This window comes from Macrobrachium nipponense, chromosome 34 (genome assembly GCF_015104395.2).
Source record: "Macrobrachium nipponense isolate FS-2020 chromosome 34, ASM1510439v2, whole genome shotgun sequence".
Classification (NCBI taxonomy): domain Eukaryota; kingdom Metazoa; phylum Arthropoda; class Malacostraca; order Decapoda; family Palaemonidae; genus Macrobrachium; species Macrobrachium nipponense.
In genome coordinates, this window is record NC_061095.1 from 42,038,916 (window position 1) to 42,051,415 (window position 12,500).

The 12,500-nt window shown below is 36.2% G+C and overlaps 1 protein-coding gene across 1 annotated transcript in view; it reads left to right on the top strand.

Annotated features, from left to right (window-relative positions):
- Nucleotides 1–12,500, top strand: part of LOC135208081 (sodium-coupled monocarboxylate transporter 2-like) — a 52,582-nt gene that overhangs the window by 30,162 nt on the left and 9,920 nt on the right. Inside the window, exons 7-8 of the mRNA XM_064240229.1 lie at nucleotides 4,040–4,258; nucleotides 11,466–11,584. Of these exons, the coding sequence (XP_064096299.1) occupies nucleotides 4,040–4,258; nucleotides 11,466–11,584 (338 nt within the window). The remainder of the gene's footprint in view (nucleotides 1–4,039; nucleotides 4,259–11,465; nucleotides 11,585–12,500) is intronic.

Sequence of the window (12,500 nt, forward strand, 5' to 3'; positions counted from 1 at the left end):
TAGATGAGAAGATGACTATTAATCGAAATATATTTTAGTATTAATGGCAAGGCGTTTGGAATACATGTTTTTTTTTTTTTTCCAACTGGATTGAAATATTAGCTTAAATTAAAAGTCTTTACGCTCCCTTTTGATATATAATATATCATAAGGCAACTGAAGTGCAATGGCCAGAAAGGGGGGGGGGGGGTTGTTAATATAGAGATGTGATTGCTAAGTGTAATTTATTATGGTACTTAAAGAAATCTAAGACACCTAGGCCTAGGAAAAAACCTGGCTTTAAGAAAAGAATAACTGCATAGACGAATACTTGCTAGTAAGCAAAAATTTTTTTAATGGTTAAGAAATATAACTTAAACCATTTCATTTTCTATTTTATCTTTTTTGCTTTCACAAAATCAAGTATTCTTCTCCAAAAAGAAATGGTTTCAAAATAACTCCATTGTCACTACTCTTGTAGACCAATGTTACACACTAGGTGGTTCATGGTGTGCAGCCAGCTCACTCAAGTTTTCTACTTCTGTATTTACTTATTTACATTTTTTCAGCATTGAGGTGTAAAAATAATCAAATAGACTATCTCATAATTTTATGGTTGCATTTACAAGCAATATTAAAAGTTATGACAATTTTTTATTTCGTTTTTATCTAACATTCAAACTGAAGTTTGAAGATGACTTTTTAAAAATTTTGTAAATGTGGAACATGTGAAATTTCTTACTGTTTTGAAATGTGTGAGAGATTTCACTCGCATGAAACATCATTATGGTCTTATTGTATACAACAATCGTATTCTTGCATTGAAATAGTAGATAAATACGAACATGTTAGGTTCCCAATTTGTGAATTTTGAGCGAAATCCTATGAAATCGTGTAGTATCACTTATGAGCTTAGCTGTACGAATTGGTTTAACTTGGCAAAAGCAATTACATTTTTAAATGTTTTGTTTTCAACAAATTCCATATATAATTTACTTATCACTGGTGATAGAGGTTTCCACTGCCATAACAAAATTTTGTGAGTAAAAATTCATCATTAATTAAATTAAAATTTACATTCTTTTACACATAATCTAAATCAGTTTTCGAACTAGAGTGTTCCTAGGAAATTGGATTTCCAGCAGTGTGTTCCTAATAATTCATATAAACACTCCACAGATTAGTTGACACCTCTGTGAATAGTGATTCCACATCAAAACTCGCAAGCCTGGATTCACTGTTAATTTGTACATTATTAATTTATGCATTAGGTCCACATTATTTCTTATATCAACATTAGAAATCGTACTGCTACTAGGTTAAGAATATCCACTTGTTACTTCACTAGACTGTAAGATCCACAACCAGTTTTACTCGTACAGCCATGCTTATAAGTGATACAACATGACTGCATAGAATTCCGTTGAAATATCAACTAACTGGGTAATTATCATGCTTCACATTTACCTCTTAATTTAATGAGAAAGAACGATTATACCTTAAATATTAAGGTCATTTATATGTTTCATAAGAACAAATTTTTCAATAGTTTCAAAACTCTAAGAAATGTTATGTGTGCCCAAATTTCAGAAAACAGTGTAGAAACAGTTTCCAAAACTCTCGTTCAACCAGCGCCATGTATTCGGTAAGGTAGCCCTCAACAAACCAAGGTTCAAATGGTAAAATAAAAGAAAAACTAAAACAAATTTTATACCATTTTTATGTTACATTACAACCATAAAATTCTAAATAGTCCAGTGTTTGCTGTGAATTCACATACATATCAACATAGTATATGTCACTTTAATAGGAAAAAAGGCTATTTGGCAACTGTTGCATTTGAAATCTTAAATAATACGTAAATAGTCATATTGAACATTATTTGAGTTTGGCAGCTATTTCAGGACAATTAGTATATATTATAGGAAGCATAGAAACTACGTAGACAATCTGAATGGCTGGTACGGGGGCCGGGGGGAGTTGGGGCGCAAGCTGGCCTGGTTCTGTGTCATGTGATTTATAAGTCACAATAGAGTGACAGAAAGAAGCTTCTAGAACAATTGTGTTTGTGCGTATGAGTGTGTATCTAAAAGAGCCATGATAGGGCAATATAATGAGGTACCATGCAAATAGGTATATGATTCTGGCAATAACTTGTGTTTGTGGAACAGCTGCCTGTGGGAAGGCGCATAGTTTGTGAGTGAAGGTGGTGGACCATTTTCATTATTTTCATTGAACATATTTTATTGAACATTTTCCATATGCAGTGTCTGAAGCCCATAATTCTGTGAAGTGACTGGGAGACGAGTTTTCCACCTTTTGGTTTGCTTTTAGTTTCATACTCTAAGGACCCTTTTATTTTTTTTCCACATGTATGCAGCTGTTTTTATGATTTTCTAAAAGAAGTAACCTTTGTTTTTCCTCACGATGTATTTTGACTTATGCTGCATGTGATAAGGGAAATTTTTTGACAGATAGCCATGACTTCGGTCATGGCAGATATTTAATATGATGAGAGATTCAATTTTCCATTTACTACTTATCTGCTAGAAGTAAGGACTGTCATGCGCCTAACTTCTTCAATTCGTTTTTTTTCTGTTGGTATGTTAAGTTTGGTAATAAAAGTGGAATTTGTTTTGATAGACCATGAGTTTTGTTTAACCTTAGTTAGATGATACTGCAGCTATTTATAGATAAGACTGACGCAACTATGGTACGTGGGGACTTGCAGGAAGTAAGCGTTTTTTTCTTTGATCTTTGGGATTTGATGATAGGAGGTAGCGATGGGGAGATCACACAACATTATTGAAGGCTTTCGATTCGTTTACTTGTAATAGCTTTTCCACTCTCCTATTAAAACCATTATTCACTTTGCCAGACGGTTATATATTTTTTTTAGTTCTTTATATGTGCTATCATTACTCAAAGCACTATTCAGTTTTCTATATACTTAATTCTGTTTAGATGTACAAGAACACCTGATTTGTCTGTTTTTGCAGTTCATTGGTGACAACCATAAATCTTTTGGGGAAGTTTGTGGTGTCTGATTTTCTTCATATTTCCATAAATCCCTCCCTAAACTATTTTTCCAAATTGCACAGTACTTTCGTATCTTTTACACTATCCATACCTGCAGTGGATAAGGCAAAAATAAAACCGTACACTAAGGCACTGATCACATTTCTATCCAGGTGTTTATTTGATAAAGCACCGACACATTTATGACTCGCGTTGGTGGTCCCAGGGCTTATTTCGATCAGCAATATCATTTCATTGTTGTTTTTACATTTAAGACTCCGCTATTCCTTACATCACATAGTGACATACCAATAGTCAAGTAGGGAATCTTTCCACTCTAGTGGTATTGAGGATTCTTTTTTCTCAATAGATCTTCAAAATTTGTTTTAGTTTTTAATATCTTAATGTTGATATGTTTTCTCCAATAGGCCTGTGTAAACCTACCTTATCAAAGCAATTTCTAAAACGTTAAAATTTATAGGAAAGCAGTGGAGATGTATGGAAAAAGGATTACCCTATTTATAAACACAGCACAGGGATAGCAGTACTAATGAGCTAACGAGTCCAGCCTGCCTGACACTTGTCAGGTGTAGATTTGTGGTCTCCTATGATGTGTATGTTTATCTGCATTGTCCTTTGAGAATAAAAGGTGATTTCTACCGAAATGAGTTTTGAAGCCACTCCTACTTTGACATGTCAGTTGGGGATCTATAGTCTCAAACAGCTGTGTATGAGTGAGATTCTGTTACGGTGTATCAGTCTCTCGTCGATGGCTTGGAAATAAAGTCGAAACTAATCAGGACCTATACACCCTGTCTCCTATTTTTCACCCATGGTATTGTGTGATAAACAAATCATTTGCTAATGTAATTATAATTATGAATTTATGTATATATATATACGTATATATAATTAATTAGTTTTAATAGAAGTATGGATGCTAATACTTTAAGTTTTAATGTATTATAATGCAGATCTTCCAACATCTTACTTGAGGGTGCTGCATTCAGAATTCTAGATAATTCGGTCATTTTCACTGCAGATTGTGTTCTTATTACTTCGTGGGTCAATGCGTCCTGTGGCTGACATTCCTCTTCTCTGGCCTCGTGGCCTACGTGGCCTACAGCGACTGTGATCCGCTGATCTCCGGGAGGATAGCCGAACCCGACCAGATTCTGCCCTACTTGGTGGTCCACAAGATCTCCCACGTGCCCGGCATGGCCGGACTCTTCGCTGCAGCCGTCTACAGTGGCATGCTTAGGTGAGGCCTGCTCTGAGCACCTCAAATGTCTTTAATGATCATAAGAACGAGTGTGAAGGTTCTCAGCTCTCTCAATGTAATCTGAAAAGGATTTTTGCACTGGGATACGCAAGTACTAAGTATCAAAATTCCATGCCCATGGTATGTATAGGATTATGTACGACGATAACAACGATATGGTTAGGAAGATATAATATTTAAATATTTTCACTTATGTGCTTTGGTAGGTGATGGAAACACTCTCTCTCTCTCTCTCTCTCTCTCTCTCTCTCTCTCGCTCTCTCTCCTCTCTCTATCTCTTCACTCTCTCTCTCTATATATATATATATATATATATATATATAGTATATATATATATATATATATATATATATATATATATATATATATATATATATATATCATATATATCTATATATATATTTGCATATGTATATGTGTGTATGGGTGTTTGGGTCTTTTTATGTGTGCGTGTGTCCAAGTTCATGAAAAACCAGATTTAGTGAAGAAAGCAACTTATGTACATAAGTACAGTAAAGCTGGAAAGGAGAATGATTTGCTGGCCGATATTCTCAGTATTCCCATCTCTGTTCAGCGCATCTTGAAGTTCAATGTATTGTTCTCTGCGCGGTGATTTTTGGTTAAGAAGATTATAAAGTAACCATTACAATTCGTTTTTTGGTACATATCTACCGTGAACTGATAGGGTACTTCTTTCAGTCTCAAGATTAAATTCTCCATCACGGACAAAAGGTGACAAGCAAGAAAACTTTAAGTGAAACTTTCTTCGCTATCTCTTGAACTATTCAGGGATTGACTTGCTGTATTTCAAAATTATACGCATCCTACCCATGAGGAAACATCAATGGGTATTGTAAGCTGTCGTAAGACCTTTAAGTGTCCTCGATATTTTCGAGATTGTTTTTGCAGTGAGTCAACACTATGTCACGCTTCCCACGTTCTTCCCAAACCAAGATGAGAGCTACTTCATTACTTGTTGGAGCACTGAACGCTGCTTGTCAGCTCTTATGATGACCCTCTGATCGGGCATTTCTTCCATCCGCTCTAATGCACAGTTATAGGAACGAACATATATATGAGCTTCATGGAACATGACTAGCAAATCGATAATTATCTGCAGTTCAATTTCTTTTTCTAGCTGATTATAGCGACAATGTCGGTTTACTTCATCGTATCCAGCAGTTATACTATTTCCTGAAATAGTATAACTGTACATAGTGGGGTTCTTCGACACCGTCATTTTTTGGTATCGGCAGTAAGCTTCCCAAACGGTGATAACACTACTCATGCATCTTGGATGTGGCAGAGAAGCCTCCTTCACACATCGCCTTAATACAGATCTTGTCAGCCCCAAAGGAATTCATTATAAATCAATTGCTATACTTCCATATCCTTTGATGAAACTCCTTATCCATGGGTGAGCTTCCTTTGAGCAGTTGATGTAAAATCAGCGGAGGCAATGGTTTCAATCTCACCTTTCGAGTTCTATTGGATGTGGATCATGCAGTCCTATCCCATAGCCTGATGTGTAACTGTATCTCCAGCTGCATCAGCCTGCCTTGCTCTAGTGCTCTTGTTTGGGCTACTCTGGCAGTGGAAAGGCGTGCTTCCATTTCTTCATCCGTTTTAGCCTACCTGTTTGGGCTATTCTGGTGGTGGAATGGCGTGCTTCAGATTCCTCAGCTGTTTCAGCCTGTCTTGCTCTTGTGTGGGCTGATCTACCAGCTGAACAGTGTGCTTCTGTTTCTTCAGCTGTCGTTGCCTGCCTTGTTCTTGTTTGGGCTCTTCTGGCGGAAGAACAGAGTACTTCAGTTTCACTTGTAGTCGCCTGTAAAATTGAAAATAATATTGGATTTGTAATATTACCATTTCTTAGAAAGATTTTTCTTATATGAACTGCACATAATGCAATAGCCATAATCTAAATATTGAAAATTTTTGCCAGAATCCTTATGTATGGTGTGTGGACGCGTATGTACACGTCCTTCCTGAGAACGCGTCCGTGACATATGACGGGCATCACAAGTACGGCGGCCAATCGATTGTCTCTTCTTGTGGGACATCGTGCACTCCTGCAGTACTGCATTGGTTACAGAATAGGAAAATTGTGACATTGATCACTTGAAAAAGAGTTATATGAAACTCTTTTCAATGTATAGATTAATTCTATTCATTGAATATTTTCTATGCAAACCAGCTTTATTGATCCCCATTCTTTAGGAGCACATCAATCTATCACTAATTGTGCGGGTAGTTTTACCTTTCCATAGGTATACGTAACTTGAGATTTTTCTTGACCTTCTGGGCCCAAATTCCCAACGTCACGGTAGGCAGGTTACGACCCCCTTCTCCCCTGATCGGCAAATCAGAAGAGTTTAGGCCTCCTGCCCATTAACATTGGGGGAAACCCTCGTGCCCCCATTCTCAGTGGGGTGTTGCCCCCCTTACTACTGAGGGTGCCTTATGGGCCCCATTTTGCGGGGAGCCTATTTGTACCTATAGAAACACTTGTACATATATAGATGGCAACTTCGAAAGTCCTAAAAAAGATGAGGTTGTGTGAAAAAGAGTGGTTATGACTGACCCCCTTTTTAGGTGGGAAGGGAGTCTAGGGTAAAAATTTGGTAGCCATAGCTTTCAAATCTGAACGTTGTAATAAATGAGGGTTATGGAAAAGAGGGGTTATGCCCCTTTAGAAATGGCTCTTGAATTTCTGATTTTGACTCAAACTTTCTTTGGGTGGGGAGAGTCTATGGTAAAAATTTGATGGATCGATCCCATGGGGGGACGAAATTATTATCAACTAAAAATTCCCCTTCGGTACATTTATGAAAATATATCAATTCCGAGTTAGAGCGAATTAGATATTAAAGGACATTTGTAGCTCAAATGATTTATATGAATCATGGTGATGTTGGTGATCTGATAAGTATTCATAACAAGGCTACGTTGGTCAAACATTCGAATTGGCTAACATGGTTGAAGGGGTTTCATATCGATTCTAATTATGAAAACACCAAGATCGACAGTGATTTGTAATGGCCAAAATCGATATAAACTTATTAGGCTCTCTGTTGGCTGACTCAATAACATCACTGTCGGTTCTGATTTCGTTTCCCATCCACTGGACGGTGGTTCGATCCCATGGGGGACAAAATTATTATCAACTAAAGATTCCCCTTCGGTACATATATGAAAATATATCAATTACGAAGTAGAGCGAATTAGATATTAAAGGACATTTGTAGCTCGAATGATTTATATGAATCACGGTGATGTGATAAGTATTCGTAACAAGGCTATATTGGTCAAACGTTCGAATCGGCTAACATTGTTGAGGGGGTTTCATATCAATTCTAATTACGAAAACACCGAGATCGACGGTGATTTGTAATTGTCAGAATCGATATAAACTTATTAGCCTCTCTGTCGGGTGACTCGATAACATTACTGTCCGTTCTGATTCTGTTTCCCGTCCACTGGACGGTGGTTTGATCCCATGGGGGGACGAAATTATTATCAATAAGAAATTCCCCTTCGGTACATATATGAAAATATATCTATTCCAGGGTAGAGCGAATTAGATATTAAAGGACATTTGTAGCTCAAATGATTTATATGAATCGCTGTGATGTGATAAGTATTCATAACAAAGCTACGTTGGTCAATCATTCGAATCGGCTAACATGGTTGAGGGGGTTTCATATCGATTCTAATTACGAAAACACCGAGATCCAAGGTGATTTGTAATGGTCAGAATCAATATAAACTTATTAGCATCTCTGTTAGCCGACTCGATAATATCACTGTCCGTTCTGATTTTGTTTCCCGTCCACTAGATGGTGGTTCGATCCCATGGGGGGACGAAAATTTATCAACTAAAAATTCCCCTTTGGTACATTTATGAAAAAATATCAATTCCAAGATAGAGCAAATTAGACATTAAAGGCCATTTGTAGCTCGAATTATTTATATGAATCACGGTGATGTGATATGTATTCATAACAAGGCTACGTCGGTCAAACGCTCGAATCGGCTAACATGGTTGAGGGGGTTTCATATCGATTCTAATAACGAAAACACCAAGATCGACAGTGATTTGTAATGGTCAGAATCGATATAAACTTATTAGCCTCTCTGTTGGGTGGCTCGATAACATTACTGTTTGTTCTGATTTCGTTTCCCTACCACTGGACGGTGGTTCGATCCCATGGATGGACGAAATTATTATCAACTAAAAATTCCCCTTCGGTACATATATGAAAATATATCAATTCCGAGGTAGAGCGAATTAGATATTAAAGGATATTTGTAGCTTGAATGATTTATATAAATAAAGGTGATGGGATAAGTATTCATAACAAGGCTACGTTGGTCAAACGTTCGAATCGGCTAACATGGTTGAGGGGGTTTCATAATGATTCTAATTACGAAAACACCGAGATCGACTGTGATTTGTAATGGTCAGAATCGATATAAACTTATTAGCCTCTCTGTTGGCCGACTCGATAACGTCACTGTCCGTTATGATTTTGTTTCCCGTCCACTGGACGTTGGTTTGATCCGATGGGGGGACGAAATTATTATCGACTAAAAATTCCCCTACGGTACATATATGAAAATATATCAATTCCAAGGTAGGGCGAATTCGATATTAAAGGACATTTGTAGCTCAAATGATTTATATGAATCATGGTAATATGATAAGTATTCATAGCAAAGCTACGTTGGTTAAACATTCAAATCGGCTAACATGGTTGAGGGGGTTTCATATCGATTCTAATTACGAAAACACTGAGATCGACGGTGATTTGTAATGGTAAAAAAAAAATATAAACTTATTAGCCTCTCTTTTGGCCAACTCGATAATGTCGCTGTCTGTTCTGATTTTATTTCCCGTCCACTGTACGGTGGTTCGAGCCCATGGGGTGACGAAATTATTATCAACTAAAAATTCCCCTACGGTACATTCTATATGAAAATATATCAATTCCGAGGTAGAGCGAATTAGATATTAAAGGACATTTGTAGCTCAAATGATTTATATGAATCACGGTAATGTGATAAGTATTCATAGCAAGGCTACATTGGTCAAACGTTCAAATCGGCTAACATGGTTGAGGGGGTTTCATATCGATTCTAATTACGAAAATACCGAGATCCACGGCGATTTGTAATGGTCAGAATTGATATAAACTTATTAGCCTCTCTGTTGGCCGACTCGATAACATCACTGTCCGTTCTGATTTCGTTTCCCGTCCACTGGACGGTGGTTCGATCCCATTGGGGGACGAAATTATTATCAACTAAAAATTCCCCTTCGGTACATTTATGAAAATATATCAATTCCGAGGTAGAGTGAATTAGATATTAAAGGACATTTGTAGCTCGAATGATTTATATAAATCACAGTGATATGATAAGTATTCATAACAAGGCTACGTTGGTCAAAAGTTCGAATTGGCTAACATTGTTGAGGGGGGTTTCATGTCGATTCTAATTACGAAAACACCAAGATCGACTGTGATTTGTAATTGTCAGAATCGATATAAACTCTATTTGCCTCTCTGCTGGCCGACTCGATAACGTCACTGTCCGTTCTGTTTTCGTTTCCCGTCCACTGGACGGTGGTTTGATCCCATGGGGTGACGAAATTATTATCAAATAAAAATCCCCTTTCGGTACATATATGAAAATATATAAATTCCGAGGTAGAGCGAATTAGATATTAAAGGACATTTGTAGCTCAAATGATTTATATGAATCGCTGTGATGTGATAAGTATTCATAACAAGGCTACGTTGGTCAAACTTTCGAATCGGCTAACATGTTTGAGGGGGTTTCATATCGATTCTAATTACGGAAACACCGAGATCCAAGGTGATTTGTAATGGTCAGAATCGATATAAACTTATTACCCTCTCTGTCGGGTGACTCGATAACTTCACTGTCCATTCTGATTTTGTTTCCCTGTCCACTGGATGGTGGTTAGATCCCATGGGGGGACGAAATTATTATCAACTAAAAATGATAAGTATTCATAACAAGGCTACGTTGGTCAAACGTTCAAATTGGCTAACATGGTTGAGGGGATTTCATATCGATTCTAATTACGGAAACACCAAGATCAATGGTGATTTGTAATGATCAGAATCAATATAAACTTATTAGCCTCTCTGTTAGCCGACTCGATAACGTCACTGTCCGTTCTGATTTCGTTTCCTGTCCACTGGATGGTGGTTCGGTCCCATGGGGGGACGAAATTATTATCAACTAAAAATTCCCCATTGGTACATACATGAAAATATATCAATTCTGAGGTAGAGCGAATTAGATATTAAAGGTCATTTGTAGATCGAATGATATATATAGATATAATATATATATATATATATATATATATATATATATATATATATATATATATATATATATATATATATATATATAAATATATATTACTAGAACTGGATGGTAACTAGCGGAGTTATTATTGATGAAGATTACAAGCTTTCAAGGACTACCAGTTCTCATTATCAAGTATGGATACTTGATAAATATGGTCTGGTTGTCCTTGAATGCTTGTAAAATTTTGTAATAAATAAGTCCACTAGTTACCATCCAGTTTTAATGAGGTTCTCCTAGTATTTGTACCACTTCCCAGAACAATCGTGTATATGATATATTAATATATATAATAATATATATATATATATATATATATATATATATATATATATATTATAATATATATATATATATATATATTATTTTGTAGTTTTCCTAAAATTCTACTGTACGCATAGTGTAAAAAATACGACAAATTATTAAAAAAAATAATTTTTATCTATTTATATATTTGTTAACTACAAAAACTATAGTGGCCTTTGCTTTTAATGAATATCCTATATACAAACGTGGGTTAAGCTGTATGGTGTTGAATTAATCTCTTCTTGACTATCAAACTGTTCTAATAATCCGACTATTGTCACATGCAGTGTGGTTTAAGATGACAAAAAATATTAGATTAAATTTAAAAGGTATCACAGTATTTCTTCGTTGTTACTATCTATTTCACTCACAATCAAAATGCTGTATCATCCCATTTCCTCGTGAGGTTTCATTTTAATATGATGAAAAATTTGAGAGAAGGAACAAATGAAAAGCTAATGCTCTTCCTTATCAGCTCTGTGTCATCGTACGCGAATTCCTCAGCATCTCTGATCTGGCAGGATTTGTTGAGTGAGCTGAACTTCTTCAAAGGATATTCGGATATGGCGGCGACCAGGATGCTTAAATTCCTCTGTAAGTATTTTCTGAATATTGCTAAAAGCTTACTGTTTCGAAAATATCTCCAGCATAATTATTTTATATTTAATCCATTAAATTAATCATGTGTAATTATGCTTTTTTCCAAATAATGACATCATTAATGAAATTAACGTTAGGAATAATGCAAGATGCAATGAACTTGCATTTTGAAAGAATGAGATTGTGAGAGGTTGTGCCGGGAAGGCTGCTAGAAAATGACATACCATGAACGAGCTTTATCCCATAAATAGCGATATTCGCTTTTTGAGATGTGGCATGATAAATGGTTCTGGAAATGTGGATGGAATACGTAAGAAAATACCCCATCAACTAAATTTCCCTTAAATAATTGACAGCCGCCTCTAGTAAAGATAAAGAAAGAAATATTCTGAAAATACTGAAGAGGCTAAGGAATACCCAAAATCCATCAATCTCCCAGTTCCTCGTTCATGACGGTCGTCTCTGGAAAAGAAGTAGATTAAATGGTTCTGGAAATACTCAGAGGATAGAATATACCAGCTTCTTAAATCTCATCTCTCACCCCTTTATTGAGGATGAGAGTTTTATCTGTTAAAGAAGTTAAAATGTTCTGAAAAGACGTTTAAGGGTACAGAATATTGTACATTGCAAACCGTCTTCGCCTTTTCCTTTAAAGGATGATTCTCTCCTTGGGAATAGGAGTGGGTTGAATGCTTCTGGAAATCCTGTTATGGATAGATGTAACCAGACTCCGTAAAGCTCCCACACCTTTGCCCCTTCAAAGATGACCGACGTTCTCGAATTTCGGATTCTGTAAACCTCCTTCATCTTTTCTTCAGCAAATGATGGCAGATGCAACCCTAAAAAAATACATTGTAAAAAAGAGATTAGAAAATACCTTATTCTCTAAAGCAACCCCGCCCCCTCCCTC